The sequence below is a fragment of the Chelon labrosus genome, assembly GCF_963514085.1.
Source record: "Chelon labrosus genome assembly, chromosome: 17".
NCBI classification, from domain to species: Eukaryota; Metazoa; Chordata; class Actinopteri; order Mugiliformes; family Mugilidae; genus Chelon; species Chelon labrosus.
In genome coordinates, this window is record NC_140350.1 from 4,864,173 (window position 1) to 4,885,175 (window position 21,003).

At 40.8% G+C, this 21,003-nt stretch overlaps 1 protein-coding gene across 1 annotated transcript in view; it reads left to right on the forward strand.

The window, feature by feature from the left end:
* LOC311502645 (seizure protein 6 homolog) overlaps nucleotides 1-19,871 on the forward strand; it is an 82,440-nt gene extending 62,569 nt beyond the window's left edge. Inside the window, exons 5-16 of the mRNA XM_084564970.1 lie at nucleotides 5,888-6,073; nucleotides 7,130-7,298; nucleotides 7,829-7,995; nucleotides 8,080-8,274; nucleotides 9,773-9,911; nucleotides 15,269-15,465; nucleotides 17,106-17,300; nucleotides 18,241-18,432; nucleotides 18,521-18,715; nucleotides 19,184-19,222; nucleotides 19,340-19,448; nucleotides 19,537-19,871. Of these exons, the coding sequence (XP_084421096.1) occupies nucleotides 5,888-6,073; nucleotides 7,130-7,298; nucleotides 7,829-7,995; nucleotides 8,080-8,274; nucleotides 9,773-9,911; nucleotides 15,269-15,465; nucleotides 17,106-17,300; nucleotides 18,241-18,432; nucleotides 18,521-18,715; nucleotides 19,184-19,222; nucleotides 19,340-19,448; nucleotides 19,537-19,696 (1,943 nt within the window). The 3' untranslated portion in view covers nucleotides 19,697-19,871. The remainder of the gene's footprint in view (nucleotides 1-5,887; nucleotides 6,074-7,129; nucleotides 7,299-7,828; nucleotides 7,996-8,079; nucleotides 8,275-9,772; nucleotides 9,912-15,268; nucleotides 15,466-17,105; nucleotides 17,301-18,240; nucleotides 18,433-18,520; nucleotides 18,716-19,183; nucleotides 19,223-19,339; nucleotides 19,449-19,536) is intronic.
* The last annotated feature ends 1,132 nt before the right edge of the window (nucleotides 19,872-21,003 follow it).

Genomic DNA, 21,003 nt, shown 5'->3' on the forward strand with positions numbered 1-21,003 from the left:
TGTGTTGTTCACACCTGATTTAGCTGAGGAAAAGAAATAATCCTTATTAAAGCGGTACTCTCTGAAACTGAAGAGAGGACACCCTGAGCTGATCAAGACACATGATTGGGACTTGCAGAGATTTGAATGGGACACATAAGCCAGATGTTTGCTCTTGTAATGTTAACCGGCACTCTATTAAAATACATCTTTGCAAGACTGTGAGAGCCACAGAAGAGCCACCTAAAAATAAATGCTTTTTTTTTTTTTTTTTTTTTAAATTAGCTAATTTTAAAAACATGTTGATTAATACTGCATGACCCGGACACAGTGGTAATACCTTCACCTTGGTGGAGAATTTGCACTCACTGCCTTTTGTTGATTTATAGTTAGACACTTGTTTCTGGACTATTAGAAACAAGGATAATTGTAGAATTATACAGAGATATGAATAGTCTGGTTCCCTTTGTGCCACATCACAACCGACAAATGACTAAAGCAAGTCTCAGTGGAGACGGTGGGCATGCAAATGCAGTATGTTTGAAAATACACCACAGATGTTGCAACTTAAACTATATAAATGATTTGGCTGTGAAGATCACAGTCCTTACCGGGGAGCCAGTAGATGCCTGAACTAAGGCTCCAACATAGCCAACCAAAGCCATTCTTAGTGTCTGACTTCCTTTTCAGATTTCTCATGCATGTGGAGCACTTTCACATAAACCACTTTCCGTATTGTAATCCTTGCCAGCAATTTTCATTTAAAAAACAATCAGATGTGCGGTGTTTGGAAGTTGACGTGACAAGTTCAGCTACACCGAGAAAAGACAAACAAACAAAATAACAATAAGCAGATTTCTTGAAGATTAGACATGTTGGAGCCGGGGAAGATATTTCAATTTGTGTTCCCCTGCTTGGTAAGCAGAGTATCCCCTTGTCCTTTATAATGGTCTGTGAGTAATGCGATTGGACAAGCGTGGAAAAGGAGACAGCACTGTGCAGAGACGCATCTCGGCTCGGGGTAATTAATATCTGCTACAACGTTAGCTCTGCCCGCGATGGCAGACTGATGGATGCCTCTATAACATCAGCAGTGTGCCTGACACTTCGAACATGATTAAAGGTGTGTTTTACTGTTTATGTTGAGAGAGTGGGAGGTGGGAGTGTGGGGAATGAAGAGAAGCTTTCATGCATGCACACACGGACGCACGTCCTCATTTAGAACAGAACATTCAATCTCAATTGACCATCTATTTTTAAATTTTATGCATGCAGCAATGTCCTTACAAAACATGAAGTTGTGCATGTAGAGTGTAAACTGGCCTGTATGTGCACAATTAGTATTTATGGTGAATCCATTCTGAATAGCCACTCGTAATCACATATTATTTAACCACAGAAAATAGCATTCCTGGGTATTTCTGGGTTGTACTTCTGGATCTTATTTTATGTTAACCAAAAAGTCGTCATTACTCCATAACTGACGTTTTATGTAAACATCAACCTGCACATTAAAAGTCTATGACGGTTTGCAACTCAGAATCAGTGTGTTTTAGTATAATGCATGCATGCATTTTGAGAGAATACTTCCTTAAATTAAACCTAATTTTTCTGAAAGCATATCTATGGGTTTATTACAGGACTGACATGCAGAAGTGTGGTTTGAATGAATAAATAATTCCAGTGTACATATATCTGTAAAAACATATATTTTTTTAAACAGACAGTTGGTAAATGTATTCATTTCAAATACATCTTTTGCAGGTTTGACGACGTACATGCAGTTAAATAGAACACATGCACATGGGAATATTGATGATCAAAGGTTTAACTTATGGTAGGATTCAATCACAGCCTCTTTGTCATGCAGCTGATGAAATAATTGCCTTCACATCTGACCTCTTAATGTCAACAGATGATCTTAAACTGTCATGCCAGGATTTTGTGAGCTATATAGAGTATAATCAATGGCATTTCCAATGGTGGTGATGTCTTACAGGGATTATTGATTGGCATTAACTAATAAGCTGCATTGACAATGAGGGGGAATTGCTAAAGAACCATGCCGTGTGTTCCGCTGCTTGCCACGTGTTCTGGGTAGCATTCGTGAGATTCCGCCTCTAGTCCAAAGTTATTTCTCTTTAATTGCCTTCATTGAGTAAATGACCATTAACATCGAGCTTAACCCAGCCACATAAATACCAACGGACCATATCACAGTAAGAAGTATGGCCTGACTTTCTACAACTGAATCACTTTCCTAGAGACAACAGTATTGATCTTTGTGTAAAAAGGAAATGCTTTGATGCACAGCCGGGGCATGATGCTTTGGTACTGTGACCGTCGCACTCCCCCACAAGTCGCCTATTGACTGAGGGACTGCTGTTACATCTGTATATCAAAACAGTAACTGAGTCTACATGACGAGTCACTGGCACACAGTTGCCTCTCCATGGAAAGACATTTTACTCTAAATGTCAGCGTGACACGCAATAGATAATTTTATCCAAATATACCGCCATTAACAATAATAACAATCTACATTCATTATTTGTGTTCGGTTTTCCTGTTACCCCATTTCATTATCTCCTGCCCTCGCCGTGCCGTGTTTGATCCTATTCCAGCTCTCTACCTGAAGGGATTCAGGCAACACATACAACAGCGCAACAGTTTATTAGAACTAAATTGAAATGCATTTTATCTGTTTGTCCAAAGCACACTGGAAAACTTACTATTACTGGCTTCTTCAGCTCATCTATTGTGTCGAGTCAAGAACATTTGTCCATTATTGGTTGAAGAGCGGCATTCTCAAATTGAAGTGCTCACGCAAATGAAAAATGTGCATGAAGCCAAACAAGGCTCATTAATGGCAGGGATGTGCGAGTGAATGCAGGTTTCGCTCCAAGCGTTCTCTCGGGCGATGTTTACTTTCCTTTAAGGGTTCACCTTAAGCAACCACAGGCAGAGGGCTGAAGAAACTGTAGCTCATTACTGGATCCAAGATACACATTAATGGTTCCCATTTTGTTGACGCGGGATACTTGAATTTCACATAAGTGGGAAAGGGCAGAAAGCAAAACAGAAATACTTTAGATTCAGAAAAGCCAGTGCAAACAATTGCCTGTGCATAAATAAGAAAGACAGGAGTCGTTTCTCTTGACGTTTTATGAAGATGTACTGGGAAATGACAGAAATGAAGTGAAAATAACATTTAGTCTTTTCTATTTTTTTTTTAGATGCCTTATGATTTTATATTGGTTATGACAAGATACATACAAAACAACTTGCTTATGACTGTGTCATTTAAATCCCAAAGGCTTTCAGCTACTTTTCCCTCATTCCAATAGTGTTTTAAGGTAACACTTTTTAACCAGATATTAAACAAAGTGATACTATTTCATCACTTGGAAGACATTCCTTCAGTAAAGAGTTTGTTTTCACCTGTGGAACGTTGAATTATAGCACTGCAGCTGTTTGGAAACTATATTGTCAAAAATCTTATCTGAAATACTTGAGGGTTTACCTGAATGTCACCAACATGACAATTTCCTCACCTCCGAAAGAAAACAATAACTAAAGACATAAGCTCCACATCTGTTTCCCGTGGCTGCACAGTACCATCAGCTAATCTTCCTGGCTGCCTGCACTCTGGATCTATTATTTCTAATGGCAAAACAATCAGACTTTATGGCCCAGCACCACATCTAGTGGAATGGAGGCAGCACGTAATTTAATACTTCAGGAATTGGCCCCGCAATTTTTGCCTCTGGCTCTCCCACTGCATGCTCAATAGGGATGTAAATGCTGCTATGATAATGGCAATAACTAGGTTCATTGGAGCTAGTGATAAACTATGAATGGAATGGATGACCCAGGGGCAGTGTACTTCGTCCCTGTGGCTCACTGATTTACTGCAAACAAAAGGCCTGTTTCATTATGGAGGAAACTAGTGGCTTGTGTAAAAGAAAAACATAAGTCAGTAGTTTCACAAACCTTTATGGCCATTATGCATTTAGGGCTGTTTTCTTCTGGGTTCAAGTTCAAAGATTGATAGAATTGCATTTCTGAATAGACAATTTAGTTTCAAGGTAATGGTAGAAAACATCACTAAAGAGTTTTTCATCTACAACAGACTGGCTGGAATGAAAGCCCTTCAAATCCAACCTGCTGCACGGCGTCTAATCTTTTTTGTGCCGTTTAACCTCCACTTGCTCAGTGAACACCGACCCTGTCTATCAAGCGTCTGGTGCCTCAGCTCTGAACCTACGTTTGGAGGCCGTCTGCTTTCATTAAAATCTATGAGTCAACATCTATCTAACAAATTTTCAGTTGGTGGAGTTTATTAAGACTATTTAAACTGGGTCAAACATGTCAGAGTACACATGAACAAATTTTTGTTTCGATTTCTGGATTAAATATTAACTTTAAATTATAGCAATATTTTTTAAAGCAGTTAAAGTAGATAAATTAAGAATTGAGCAACAGAAGTTATATGTAAAAAATACAGTTTTAGTTTCAGTAAACAGCCTTACCTCAAGACCCCTTGACTAAGCAACTAAAAAGTGCCCCCATCTATATTTTGTAAATGCCAAATAATCATATTAACATAAGTAGATTGAGGTGTTTACACTACATGGGCCTGCCGGATTATTATCATAATTGCTTTTAAGGCTGCAAATATTATTTCAACACAGACAGGTCTTCAAGCTGCCCTCTTCTTAATTGTTCTTCTATTAGCAGTTGTTTGGTGTTTGCATTCATTCCATTAAGCTGAAACATGACTTGCAACTTGAAAGGTTTCTGTAGCTTTTTAAAAGTTTCAGTTTTTTGCTTTTTTTTTTTTGCGTAGTGGTTCCAATTACGTTGCTTGTCCTGTTGTTCACACATTTCCAGAAGTTTAAAAGTTGGTCTGGTCATTAAATTGCCTGCACTAATGAGGTAGAACAGTGTGGTTATTAGACAGGAAGAGAAAGGCTGTTTAATAGCTTCCATTAAAGACCTGGTAAGCTTACTTCATTATCCATGTGAACTCCATCCCCATCCTACACCATTTATTTAAAAGCAGGAACGGGACAACAATGTGAAGCGAGCCCGGGAACATTGATCTTACCCCGCTGCAATTGCGACTCTTTGACAACCACTATAGAGACTATTCCTCCTCCATCCGTCGCGTCACACACCCACTATGATGTTAAACTGATCAGCAATACTTCCATTTGTCAAAGTCTTTGCAGTGGCTCCACACCAAACCGCACAGTGATGATAATTAGGGCTGCAAATATGTCTCTGTGCATTTGCATACTACTGGTAAACTGCAATTAACAGATGAAGTGTATAAAAACACAGCTGAAGGTTGGTAAATTGTGTGTGTTTGAGGGAGAAACAAGAAGACAGAAGGACGGACGGAAAATTGTACTTGATTTATTTGCACAAATAATGGAAAAACACTCCCCACCCGCCGCATTATATGTACTGTAAATATGTATGGGTGTCCAGCAGTGGTTTGTAAGAGAGACAGCCTGGTCAACAATGAAACAAAACAGCAGCGAAAGAGCAAAACACAATGCAGGACACGGAGGATTATGTTGTAGAGCCAGTTAACATTGCCGGCAGTTTTGGCCAGAATTGTCCTGGACTGGATTATGCTTAGACAAATAAAACATTCAGCCCTGGGAAATTATGAATCTAAACACTTCCTCTCAAATAACTACTGTGTGACATATTGGACATAACAGAACAAATCGCAGGAAAAATGCATTATTCTAACTTCCCTAACAACCCCAAATGTCTTGTATTCAGAGAGATGCCAGCCAGAAATAGCGCAGGACAAAAACAACAATCTTACTTAAATTACAGTTCGATGAAGTAGCTCTTTTGTTCTCTACTTTTCTCTCTTTTTACTCTCCAGCCTTCGTGCTGAGCTGTACATTTCCCAAGGAGCCTGCCGGCGGAGAAGCTTCGGTGACGCACCTCCATGCCGGCGGAGAGGCCTACTTCCGTTGTTTCACTGGATACAGGCTGCAAGGCCCCAAAATGCTCAGCTGCCGCAACGCGACGACGCCTTACTGGAGTGGAAAGGAACCACGATGTGTGGGTAAGATGGACTCTCCAAAATAGTTCACACTCCATTGATTAAGCTAATCAGCAACTGCTAAATCCCTCCGAGTTATACTCCTGTTGGATGCGTCTGTTACGTTCCTGTGCACCGGTAGTCATGTTGACCAGCAATTATTGATATGCCTGAGGTGAAGAGGAGCAACCAGAGAGAGAGAGAGAGAGAGAGACTGAGTTGCCTACAGCAACCAGGACTATGAATGAAAAACCTGGGAAGCTTCCAACAAAAGTTGGATGCTTCAGATAAAGAAACTGAACGTTCACAGGAGGGATTACGGCCTAAGACAGAAAGGGATTAACAGCAGTTGGTGTGGCTTTTACTTGTAGGAGGACGCCAACAATAGAGAACGAACTGAGGTTCTGCAGACTTTAGGCATACACCACGTGTCAATGTTCGTGTCATCACTCTCAGTGTCACAGGGGATGGAAGTTCCATGATGAAGCTTTAATGAACATTTAGAATATGACAAATAAATCATCTAAAATTGAAAAAAAATATATAAATGAAGTAAGACTTTTTTTCTTTCCCTAAGAAAACAGGTGATTTTGATTAACGAAAGCTTTCACTAGCTTGTCTCCTGCTGAGTTGATTAGTCGCACTCAGGGGCCAAATGAATGTGTTTGCATGTGATTAGCAGCACAGGGAGCTATTCTTTGGAGACGGGGCAAAACAAGGCCATTGGACCTGGCTTCCTTAATTAGAACTGGGCCACATGACTATCCTTTCCCTGCTGGTAAAAGCTCATCTGCCTGTTCCAGCCTTTCACTGTGCATGCCTGCAGCTGCTCTGAACTGATAGTGTTACTGCTGCCGTTTTGCTGTTCTGTTCACAAACAATCAGACACTCTCAGACCCAGGAGAGCCGCCTAGTGTAGCCCAGCCACAGTCCACTGGATATTGATGCAATCTATGCTCAGACAGGGACTTTTCTCTAAAATCCCCCTACCATTGTTGCCATCATTACTTTTCTCATCCAGTTTTACCCTCCAACTCTTTGTCCTCTCCTTCTCTTTTCTCACCACTTCTTCTCATACAGCATCCTGCGGGGGGATGATAAAAAATGCTACCTACGGCCGCATCGTCTCTCCCGGTTTCCCTGGCAATTACAGCAACAATCTGACCTGCCACTGGGTCCTGGAAGCCCCTGAAGGCCACCGGCTTCACATTCACTTTGAGAAGGTGGCACTGGCAGAGGATGATGACAGGTGGGTTATACAGACTGCTAAAATCAAACAAACACGGGGAGAAAAAGTGAGCATACAGTAGGAAAGTGTGAACATTATAGTGTCTTCAGCTAAGGCGTCAAGTTTTAAAACTCACTTCATGAACAGTATTCCTGCAGAGAGGACATTAAAACTCTCGAGTGCTATAAATGGGCAAAATCTTTAAGGAGTGACAGATGAAATTGAAAGGACCTTTTATCATTATAATCCTTTAAGACCGTTCTGTCAGGAAAATGAATGGAAAGCACTAGAAGGTAGTGAGACGTAGGAAACGGCAAATGCACTGCATTTTCTTCTCTAACTACTCCACATGACTATCGTCATGCATGGCCATTCACCTCATTACAGAGTGTAGAACGTTATCACAAAGTTATTACAGCCACGACTGGAACAGTGAGCAGCTCTCCGTTTGCTTGTAACTTCTTTTTTTTCTTGTTCTCCTCTTTCCTTTCAAGGCTCACTTACATCTTTTTTTTAATCTGTTTCTTCCGTGCTTTATTTTTTTCTTTTAGATTGCTAATTAAAAACGGCAACAACATAGACTCCCCCCCTGTGTACGACTCCTACGAGGTGGAGTACCTGCCCAATGAAGGTGTGCTCAGTACCGGACGTTACCTGTTTGTGGAGTTCACCACAGACGGGACGATGACTTCCACCGGTGCAGCCATCAGATACGAAGGCAGGCAGATGATTCGGCATCACAGCGTTTTCTGATAATGTGTTCCCTATCGTGTGTGTTTAATGTAAAATGTTGTGTACGCAGCTTTCGCAAAAGGGATGTGCTATGAGCCGTTTGTGAAGTACGGCAACTTCAGCAGCAGCGACTCTACCTACAGCGTGGGCACAGTGGTTGAGTTCTCGTGTGACCCTGGCTACACGCTGGAGCAAGGTTCTGTAGTGATTGAGTGCATGGATGCACAAAACCCTCAGTGGAATGAGACTGAGCCAGCCTGCAGGGGTGAGTGAAGAGATTTCGGCTCAAGTAATTGCGGGGTTTTAAAACCTTTTTTTCAAAAAAAGTGCTTCTACTAGAGAAGAACTTAAAGGCAGCTATAACTGACCCAAGGACCCAAGGCTTTCATTGTATGCTTGATCACTGCCAGAGTCAGTGAAGTCCTTTTGTTCAAATATTAAAAACCACCAGCAGTTAACTATATCTTCCTAAGCTGCTTTCCTCTGATCCATGATAAAATTTCTCTTAAAACTGTAACAATGATTTACTTGGATATGTGTGCTTACAGGGCAGATTTTAGAAGTGCTCAAGATTAAAGGCATACAATTGCCGGGCTAAGATGAAGCCTGCCACAGCCCACAGACTATGCACCATATTTAATAGCGGCGTAACCCTGAGCTCTTCCCTCCTCCTCTCAGTCACACTCTTGCCGCACACACACACATAAGCAGCTGACCTTACTCTTGGTCTGCAAGTTCATTCTACCACAAAGTGAAATTGAAAAGCTCTCTGGTAAGACTAGATAGATCAGAAAATTTAATTTCTGGTCTTATGGGTCATGGTCACCGAGCAGTTTAGTGATAGTATGCAGTTTTTCGAGGACCATACCAAGGAGCTTGTGCAGTTGTGTTTGTTTTAATAATGTTTTATTCTAATAAGTCACAAAGGAATTCATGTATCAACACATATTTGTTTTAGTTGCTGTGTAATCCGCACTCACTTGCCAGTTAAATAGGTACACTAGTGAAAACAAATGTATTCTAATATAACAGTATCTCTTAGCTACATTAAAGGGGAACTACTGTTTTTTACAACCTGGACCTTATTTCTGGCATAAAATATGATAATTTACTGAGTCCGGAGTTAGCTGTTATCATCATCCAGGGTCTGTAGATTGACCTACAGACCCTGGATGATGTCTTCTGACCTGGATGATGTCGTCTCTGAGCGCTGCTTGCACTCGCGATGGTCGGCTTGTTTACCTGTAATTTGCAACAGCTAGTTTTTTTAATCATGGCTGAATATTTTTCCGATTCTGAGGTTGTGGACGAACTATAGCAGTAGCAAATTACAGGTAAACAAGCTGACCGTCGCGGCGCACTCAGAGACGACATCATCCGGGGTCTGTATGTCAATCTACAGTTTTCATTCATGTTTCTATTATTTTGACAATCCCATATTAGTCAGTGGGCTAGGTGAAATTACAGAAACACTTTAATGTTTAATTCAATCCAGTTTAACAGCACCACAAACTACATCCTCCACAATGGTCATGCAGTTTAATCAGCACCTTTTTTTACACTTATTAATCATAAACTAGACGTTAGAACAGTCATAAAGGGGACTTCAGTGCAGGAATGTTACATTAGAATACATTTGTTATCACTGGTGTACTTAAAGATTTGGCAAATGTGCGTATATTAAATTGATTTTCGTATTTGTTTTCACAAAAGCTGTTACTGCTTGTTTCCTGGTGTCAACCTGCAGCGTTTGTGTGTTACAGCTGTGTGCAGCGGAGAGATCACAGACTCTGCTGGTGTGGTGTTGTCTCCTAATTGGCCTGAGGCCTATGACAAGGGGCAGGACTGCATCTGGGGTATTCATGTGGAAGAGGACAAGAGGATCATGCTCGACATCCAAGTGTAAGAGTCTGCACCCAGGTGTAAGAGGAGAAATCACACGGGGAGGTTAGGGAGGAGGTCAGATTGACCTCGGGATGTTAAACACTCCATTTCCAGACATAAACACACACGCTCTTTGCGACTTTCTCTTTCCCCTTATCCACGCAGACACTATGACATGCTCATGGGGAAGTGTTTCTGTGGCTGCAGTCACTAATTAGATTTTTTTTTTTTTTTTTTTTTTACATCCACTACATTAAGAATTCTGTGTCGCTTCCAGCTCGCTCTCTGACCAGATTAGCCAGTAAGCCTCCTTGCTCTCACTTCCCTGGTGTCTGCCTCAGAGTTGGCTTTGAAATGAATATGCTCTGGCAGTGAACTACTCTGAGCCACTTATCCAGCCTACCCAACAGTAATTCTGCACACATGCACACAGATGTTAAAATAGATGCACGCACACACAAATACTGACGCCCCATTTCGCCTTTGCCCATCACTCTTACATGAGCGTCCCCATACCGTACACACACACCAGCAGTCTGCACCAGTTATTGGTCTTAAATGAAGCGAAAACAATCACATCACCTTGTTTCTTTTTATGGAACACTTCTTTAAAGAGAAAAAGATTAAATGTGAGAATTCGCCTTGTTATCTTACATGGATTTATCCGTTTGCCTCGGTAGAGTGATTACCACAATGTTACCACGCACATGCATCCTATAGTGAGCACAAAAACTACCGCATAAGTGATTTGTGTTATTGCCTGAAGCACTTGCAGAGAAGAGGGCACAGAGAGGTTAAAATTAAACCAGTGGGAATACTGCCCGAGGTCGTAGAAAAACAGAGTCACTGCCGAAGCTCAAACACAAGCTATTGTAAGCTATTGGTCACAGTGATCATTAATGCATGCAGGCATTTGCTCCCTTCAGTTGTGATATCTTCCATACCCAGGATTCTTTCTGAACAGTCTATTGGTATTAAAAGGATTTAATTATGACATAATCACCTACCTTTGTCGGACCACTTTCAGAACAAATCAGTCATCACTAATATACACAGGCACAGGTATCAGGCACAAGATTATGACCACCTTCCTAATATAGCTGCACACATACGAGAATGGACATGGGCCTTCTGTGTGGTGTCTGTTGCCAGACACCACTGTTAGTGGGGGCCTTTGGTTCCTATGGGTTGAGGGGAGGCGCCTCTGTGGATCATCTCACAGATACTTGATCAGTTTCCTAAAGCGTTTTTGTGTGTGTGCCTGTGTCAGGCTGCATCCTGCTGGGAATGGCTGCTGCCATCAAGGAGTGTCATTGCTATGGGGTGGGGGTGCCTGGTCTGGTCTTGGTGGGTGGTACTGTACCACCCACTTAGACGTGTACCACTGGTAACCAAAGGTTTTCCAGCAGTCACAAAATTTGTATTGTCACAAAATGGTCAATATTATTCACTTCTCCTGTCAGTGATCATAATGTCATGCCTGATCTCTTGCGGACAAAACAATTCAGAGTTACTGACTATGACAAATTCTTTTCAATACACAATGAGTGAATTACCGTTCAGTATTAATCCCAATGTTCAACACTAATTCAGCATTTCCGCATCAATGCCCTGATTATACAATTTTAACAAACATACAGTATTTTTACTTTGTTTCTATCTGGTTTTACATTATGCTGAATCATATTGATGAATTTCTCCTAGATGTGATATAATTATGATTTGTGGAAGTGTGTTTTTTTTTTTTTTCTGTATAGACTCGGCTTTAACATAATTCGACATAATTCCCCAAACGACATCTCTCAGACTTACGGGCACCGAGATGTGAGCCATCACTCAAATATGATCCACAGATCAAAAGGGAATAATAGCATCAGAGGATACCAATAAAACACAATGTCTGAATACCACACAGGGGTTTGTGTGACCCTGCGTGGCTCTCTGTTCTTTAGATGGAGCTTAAGACTTAGTGATTAATGTCTGACGCTGAAAGCCAGCCAGTGCACCTAGGGTAAAAAAGATCAGAGGGGATTTTTTTTTTTTTTCCCGTGCAGCAGTAAACAAGTTTGATTTGAGGTAAACTGATTTTCATTCAGAGACCTCTTTAAATTGCACAAGTTTGTTTTAATCTGAGCCACATGAGGATGCAGTAGCCGGCCTTAGTTGATCTCAAGGTTGGTCATGCGTGGCGTTCGTGGCAGTACAAACCCACAGCTTGTCTGATCAAAGCAGACCCTACCATTACCTTCTTGTCTGGTCCAATCAGCTCGAGAATAAAATTCCTAAAGGCCTGGTCAACATGTAATTTGTGTCAAAGAGTGTTTGTGTCCATGCATTTTGCATGTTGAAGTAACAAAAGGCTCTTGTGGTTAAGAGCTGCCTCATTATAAGGGTGGGCACACACTTTTCCACATTAATGAGAATGTTTTCTGTATTATCATTCATCACTGTGCCTTGCTGGCAATTACAGAGGAGCAGTGTGCATAATGAGGACTGATTAATTAATTTAGGCCAAACAGGAGGGCTGGCTCCTTGCTAATTAGCATGGAGCACGGCTGGAGCAAGAGCCAGAGACAAGAGGTTACAGCTGATATCCCCACCTGTGGAACACAGCCAGGTAAATGGCTCACATGTGGATGTCAGCATTCAGAGTATGTTGTTTCGCAGTGCAACGTGATAAGGAAGTCTCTTTAACAGTGCTAATGTTTGTGTCAGTTTACAAACCAGGAATGGGGACTTTTTAAGATGGGACATATTGGGTTTATAGAGTCCTCTTGTGGAGACTCCAAGCATTACATGGCATCTGCAAGTCAGCCTGTGCTGAGCCTGTGTTGGTGCCAAGAAGCTAAATTGTTGTTTTTATTATATTTTATTTGAACAATTCAAATGTCAAATGTGTGTATGGAAAGGTGTAGAAGGTTGCCTTTGAAAGCATGGCACTGAAAGCAATTTCCATTTCAGTCAGAGATACTGGAAATTTGCTGGATTCTTTAAACTTGACAGGTCAGTGAAGGTGATAAAAAGCTTGAGGCTTGTTGGGAAAAAAAAAAAAAAAACTGTCATCCCCTCATCTACACAAGTGAGCCTGTGCCATTTATATGCAAAAGGGGTTTTTCAGAACTTCTCGCAAAGGACCCTTTGCATGCACACCCCGCAACTTTGCAAAGCCATGTTGAAGGCACGGTGAAGGAGATATTTAATCGAATAAGACAACGCTTTGATACACTCTGCTGTCCTCAAGTTGAGTGGACGAGCATGACGGCAGTTGTAAGGTCTGCATGGATCAGACAGACTGTGGGCTGCTGCAGCTGTGAAAGCCATACATGACCACCCTTGACATAAAGTAATGTTTTTAGAATTGCCAACAAACTAATCCGTGATGTGCCTGCTGGCAACACCCCTCCTTGTGTAGTTCTCTTAAAGCAGAGAAGCATTAGAGAGAAGAAGGCATGGTGGATAGCCTTTATGCATGAGCAACAGGTAAAGGGGAGCTACAACAATTTGGCTGGGTACTCTTCTGTGTGCTGCGCAGATGGGCAAATGGGACTGTTTAGCAGATGGTTATGAACCTGCAGTCCAGAAGCAGCACTACTGAAAAAAATATCCACATTGACTGTCATTCTCTAAGCTTATGCATCTTTTCCCCGAAATATGCATCAAATCAGGTGAAACTGTACACTAAAGCCTTTAGTTGAAAACCCAATTTATTTCTCCTGCTGACATCCTCTTAAAAGACACAAGTTCTATATGTGCATGTTGGCAAGTGTTGGCATGGAGATTTAGAAGTGACATTTCTATCACTTCTGTCCACGGACGCTGGTTGTTAGAGAACACGGAGGTGTAAACTGTCAATACAGTGCTCCAACTAACCAGAGAAGAGTGCCTTGTCCCTCAGCACCTCATTTCACTCTTCATTATTGCTGTCTGGCTCATCTATATATCTGTGGTACATAATGAGATCGCTATGTTCATGGTCGGTTACGATCTTCTGCTTTTTGAACCAGATTGCTGTGCCTGAATATACACCTTCAGGTATATATTCAGTGGAAATGTTTGTTAATACTGGGAGTCAGCGAGGCAACAAACACAAAATGGAAAGATCACAGATCACACACTCTAATTGCAATGTGCAATACTAGACCATGCCATGTGAACGAACAGTTCTGTTTATCTTATCTTTAAAATATATTTTGCAGCTGACACATCCATCCTGCATTGTTTGATTTCACTGTAGTGTTAGCATGGTTTTATTCATATACATATTCATATCAGATCCAAATGTTTTTACATTGCAGATTGTGCTGTGTGACTGGATTACATTCGTATTTATATTTTTACAGTAGTTAAATGTAAATTAAGTAAATTAGTGCTCTTTAAATTATGCATGCTTTTTTGTTCTTTACTCTTTCTGTGAGTGGCATATGGAAGATTGAAGGCGTTGACACAGTGCGATGTCTCTGTGCAGACAGCTTCTATGTAACCTCACTGATCTGTACCACCTGTCTTCCATTCTATATATTTCTTTCAGGTGCTGCGAGATCAACCTGTTACACAACTATCTGCAAATACACATTTACACATCGAAGTGTGCGAAGAATGGCACTGTGCTACAAGCTACCGTTGGGTTCTAATCAGCACAGTTTAGTGAATATTAACATAACCCAATACAGCCAATCTGCTCTGCTATTTTGACACCCGCCGTAAGGCACGCAAAGAGCAACTGCTTTCCCCCGCTTATTATATCAGCAGGGAATGGCAACTTCTGTGGCTTATTATTATTTTTTTTCCCCCACAATTCTCCATCCCCTGTGTATGAATAAATGTCAAGCTTTGCTGATGCTCTATAAAGACAGCAAGGACATACAAATCTCCAAATGGAAAAGGTTAATGCATTCTTAAGTTAAACATGACAGCAGAGACAACCCCTCTCTTGACAACCTTATATTCAGTCATGTACAAATATTAGCTTGTGTATAAGGTAACGTTCAGATTACTATTATTAAATATTTATTTAATAATATCCACATATTGCAGCTTTTGTGAAGGGCTGGTAAAGGATAATTAATGTTTTTTTGGATTATTATGCCCATATATGCACATTAGTACATATTCATGAGGGCGATGTGGGGAGCGAAGAGACATACACCATGAATTATTTAGTGTTTACTTCACATCCGATCCGTCCAATATAAACAGAATTAAAATTTTCCAAGTTATGCTGACTTCCCCTATCATCATTTTTTGCTTTCATCAGCTTAACCTCGCCGTAAACAGAAAAAGCTCCGAGCACAATACTCAGCGAATACACCACCAGAGAAATGGAACACTGTGTGCAGCTGGAAACCTTTAAAAAATATTTTTTATGTCGATCCTAGTCTCCATGTGGGTAAGAATGACCTGCTGACCTTCTATGATGGGGATGACCTGACAGCCAACATCCTGGGCCAATACAGCGGCACAAGGCCTCACTTCAAGCTCTACACCTCCATGGCTGATGTCACCATTCAGTTTCAGTCCGATCCTGCCACAAACATCTACGGCTACAACAATGGCTTTGTGGTTCACTTCTTTGGTAAGACTATGTTTTAGTTTTATTGTTTTATTAAGCTTAGAAAAATAATATTGAAAGTGTAATATAGGATTAGGGCTGATACAGGTGAGTATTTGTTCAGCTGATTAATCTATATTTTTTTTTTTGTCAAGAGAATCAATTTGTTAACATTAAATAACAAAAACAACTTCTGACATTTAACTTTTAAACCTTTATTCAAATATATTAGTAGATAACATGACTTCTGTGAATGAAGAAAATGTTTCATCCCAGAAGTTAATGTATACTGAGTGTAAATGTGTCGAGTATGATTTCATGTTAATGGGAATCCATATGAATTGATTATCTACACCTGCTAAAAATGTAACATTAATGGAAATCTGGTTTAGTTTTATAGGTTTATATGTGCACATACAGAGTGCTTATAACACATTCCCTGAAAAACAGCGTAGACATACAGTATTAGCCAATAGCCTCTGTCCTGGGAAATTCTTCGTTGAGTTCTTGTCTGAAATGCAACAGATATGGACAGAACAGCGCCACCCTTCAGCACTGACCACCAGCAAAGAATCCGACTAAACTCACTGTAAAACTTTAGATACTCACTAACACTTGCTGTCCTGTTGTTTTAAAGTCATCCAAGTTGAGGTTGTCTTGCGTAGCAGTTGTGCTGTCCTAGTATGCAGTGACATTTTTACAAAGTATTTATTTCATTAGGTCTTTGTTTAAAAATGAGCGCACAATAGGGTTGAGGCTGAGGCTGAGGTCAGAAAGCCAGCAGACCTACTCTGCTGAGGTGCTCGTGCGTGGCAGTTGTGCATGGCTGTGGTATGCAGTTTAATTTATTTTTATTTTATTAGGAATTTGTTTAAAGAATTCACGCACACAATAGGACTTTGTTCTTGAACTTGTTCTTGAACTTTGAGCATGGCTGCACTGGACCAGCGGCATGATTCCACACAAAGCGATGTAATAGTACCAACGGTTTTATTTATTGGTATATTATTACTAATATTTATTTATTAGTACATCATTGCAGCCTTATATATGATAGACTTTCAGTTTAAAATTTAGACTGAAAAGGAAGCAAAATGTGGTAACAAGTGTGGAATATAAAATGGCACACACATATTTAGCATTTTTGTTCCTCTTTCTCTTTGCCTCTGTCTTCAGTCTTATCCCAGGTGCGCAGGATTAGGTAACAACAAACACAGAGACACAATAATAGGGTACACTTCAACATCAGCTGGTTTTGCCCAATGCTTTGTGTTCTTGGCTGTGTTTGCTGCAGTTAGGGAGGCACAGATTGACTGGTGCCAAACCCCATGCTGTGTTCCTCCCAGCAAACATCACAAGCCTCTATTTACATTTTCCACCCAAACCGTCGCTGAAAGAACAGAACATTTTGCATTTTCCTATTCCTTCCCCGCAGAGGTTGTTGCATATTAATGCTTTGGTTTCCTTGAGGATCCCCGTCGTCCCTTGATGATTTATATCCCGTATGAAGAATGAAATTTTTATTTGTTTATCATACTAGAAAGTTAAATGTTACAAGAATAATTCCCAGCCAGTAGCATTATCTTTCCCCATTGTGCTCTCATTTCTCTAATTCTTAATTTACCGTTTGCCTTTCTGTTTCTTCTCTTCCCTCCTGACAAAAGAGGTGCCAAGGAATGACACCTGTTCCGAGCTGCCGGAGATCACCAACGGCTGGAAGAGCACCTCCCACCCTGACCTCATTCACGGCACCGTCATCACATACCAGTGCTACCCTGGATACGAACTGGTGGGCTCAGAAATCCTCATGTGCCAGTGGGATCTCTCTTGGAGCGGCGATGTGCCAAAATGCGAGGAAGGTAAGAAAGCGAAGTCACACAGGAAGAGTGAGTGAGATTAAAACCTCATTGGTTATACAGTATACTCAGAATCCTTTGGCATAAGTGGCATGGTAAAATGACTTGATTATGTAATAATATTTTGGACTTAGACAAACTTTATTGATCCACATGGGAAATTACATGGTCACAGTAGTTTAGTTGCACACAAAAAACACTCTTAAGAACCGCAAGTAAAAGAAAGATAAAATAAAATAAAACAAAACTTAAGTAAAATCTAGTGGAATAAAATAAAAATAGTATAAGCAAAAATGTACAAATTAGCATATGAACAAATATACAAGAAATAGAGATGGAAGAATATATATTATATACATAGGGATGATAGTAAGGTGTAATAGTGTCCATTAAGATGAATAACATAGAGTTATCTGTTACAGAAAGGTGAGTTGTTGTACAGCTGGACTGAAAATGGTATGAATGACGTCCTGTAGCGATCACTGTGAGAGCGGAGCTGGATCAATCTGTTGCAGAATGATCTCCGCTGCTCCTCTATTGTCTGGTGTAGTGGATGAGATGGATTGTCCATGATGGAGAGCAGTTTGTCCAGCGTCCTCCTGTCCCTCATTGAGACAAATGTCTCCAAGTCACTGCCAATAGCGTGACCAGCCTTTCGGATCAATTTGTCGATCCTACTTACGTCCTTTTTGCTGGTGCTGCTCCCCCAATAAACCACAGCAAAGTACAGGACGCCCGCAACAACAGACTAGTAGAAAGTCTCCAGCAACTTGCTGCATACATTGAAAGACCTGAGCTTCCTCAGAAAGTAGAGTCTACTCAGGCGCTTCAGCATCGCTGTTGTCTCTCCAGACCAGTCTGTTGTTCATGTGGCTTCCCTGGTACTTATAGTGGTCCTCCAACTAAAGTGGCCCTGACTGAATTATCATGCATTTGTTGCCAGTTATGACGTGTCGAGATCCTGGAAATGTGGAGCACAGTCGTAAAGTGATCGCAGGCAGCCGCTTCACCGTAGGGTCCACTGTGCAGTTTATCTGCAACAAAGGCTACGTCCTGTCCGGCTCCAGCCTCCTCACCTGCTACAACAGGGATTCAGCCGCTCCGAAGTGGAGCGAGAGGCTGCCCAAATGTGTCCGTAAGTCCCAAAAGGCACAGCACATTGACGTACTGAAAAATATGCACAAAAGCATGTTTATAATATAAGATTCTGTCCTGATTCCCAGCTGAAAAGTACGAACCATGCAGGAACCCTGGCGCTGCCTCCACCAGTGTGCAGAGCTCTGAAAAGGCTTTTTACCAAGCAGGAGAGATGCTGACCTTCTCCTGCCACGCTGGCTATGAGCTGCAGGGTGGAGCCACCATCTACTGTATTCCTGGACACCCGTCACAGTGGAATAGCACTCCTCCGGCCTGCAAGGGTAAACCATGCCAACACAAAGTAGCAAACATTTCGTTGTTGCATATGGACATATAGTGAAACCTAGACTATATAAGTTGTTATTGATTTTATTTGTCGTTGTGAATGTATTGTCTTATTTTTTACATCAGAGTGTTACATGCACTGTGCTTCCAAGTTGCTATAGCTTTGTATTATTCATTCATTTTTGCTTCTGCTTCATTTTCCTTTTTGTTTTTCAGTTCAGTTTCGCTTGTAGGTTTTTCCCAATTGAGTTTAATTTTTAATGTTTAACCTCTATCTTTTTTATTACGATGCAAGGGTATTCGTCAAGGGCAAGATTTAAGAAGTCCACCGTGAAAAGAAAACACTCGTTTTTGTTTTTATTTTGCTTAACTAAAATCTTTGTATTCCACAGTCACTTGTATTAAGCTTGCTTTGTTTGCTGCAAATCTCCGGTCCAAATACTGACCAAAAATTGTCTTTGTAGAATCCTCAAAACAGTATGTGAATGAACGCAGGCTAGATGGTGAGTCAAGCTTCGAAGCACTGCAGCATCAATGTACTGGTATTTCTCTGTTGTGAATATTTTTTGCAGAAATAATACATGTTTTATGTGTGTTTTTTTTTTTTCTTTTCCCTCAAGTTGTTAATATGGATTATGGCATGGAGGGAACCAATATTGCCCTTGCAGTTTTTATTCCAACTGCAATCATCTTGGTGGTCGTCCTTGGGATTTATGTCTACTTTGCAAAGTGAGTAACAACTCAAACTTTCTGTATTTCATTTGCAATCAAATGAACCTTCACATGTTGCTCTCTTGTCGCTCCCCTCTTCGCTCAGACTCCAAGGCAAGTCTATCAGAATGCCCACATCCTCGCCGCCGTATGACAACATGACAGAAGAGTCAGCTTTCGACAACCCTGTGTATGAGAGCGGAGTAAGTACAGACGATGTGAGCATGCAAGACGTGGATTCTCAGAACACCAGCGTGCTGTCCTGATCCCTTCCCATCTGGCTGCCATCCTGTCGTCATCTCATGTCTTACCAGCAGAGGGCACTCTCCACCTCATCTTTCATCACCATACCAATCATCAGTAAGAGTTGTGATCCTAAACTGATGATGTGGCTCATACAGTTACGACAAAAGGACCCCACTCTGATTTTAGATGCCACTTGCATCATGGATTTCCATACTTCATCCACATGGACGAATGACTGTGACACTCATTGTCATCTCAATTCTCATTGTGGTATCTCTCGCCCATGTTGCATACTGTTTAGTGTCATGCTGCATCCTGCAACCCCCTGTGGTGTAAATGTATGAAAATTGCTCCAGTCTGTAGAAGTGAGATTGTTCAGCGATGCTCATTATTTTAACATCAGTAGCCTCTGAAGATGTGATGGCGTCATAAAAGACTGCACTTTATCCAACTTTATTAATCAATCATGCAAAGCGCTATTTTGCTTTGAAAAACCTCTACAGTATTTTTTAGGCATTTGCTGTATTATCCTGTGCTCCCCAGCTGACTCATAAGTCTCTTAAGATGCTGTACGTGCAGTATATGCACAGCAGAGCCAATTACCACATAGCCATAGGCCTATATGTGACTAGCCACTCTAAGTACGTCTTCTCTTGTTTATTATATATATATATCTTTTTTTCTCTGCTCCTTCAGCACTGGCAGGCTCATTCTAGATACTAAATCCTGCCAGTATGTCACTCTGACTGAACCGCAGAACAACTATGAGGTGAGAACTCCTTGTGATGCTGACAGCACATCTTACCGACCCTCCGCCAGGTGTTTTTCACTACCTGTTCTAACCTGCCACACATTCTGATCTGTTTAAAACATTCATGACAATACAGAAGTACTTGTTGGAAAGATTTTTGAAACGCAGCACTGAAGCAGTCATGATACATGATGAGAAAACCTACTGAGAAATGCAAAAAAATAATAACATAAAGTGAGGGTTTTATCTTGGGTTTTGTCACTTGGACACACTCCTCTCCCTCCCTGCATCTCTATCAACATAATATTTCTGTAAAGTTGGCAATGTTGTGCTGTCATGGTACAATAAAAATGTTATGTGTGAATGTCTGAAACAATATTTATTCACATGTATACATGTACATATATTGCACTCAAACTATTGTCTTATTTCAGGTTTAATAGAATTCCTAAGACTGATAAATAGTACTTATAAATAAATTATGTAAAAACTGCAAACATGTATAGGTAGATGTAAACTTACACTGGTCATTTTTTGTGTATATGCAGTATGGCTTATCAGAAAGATGCAAAGTAG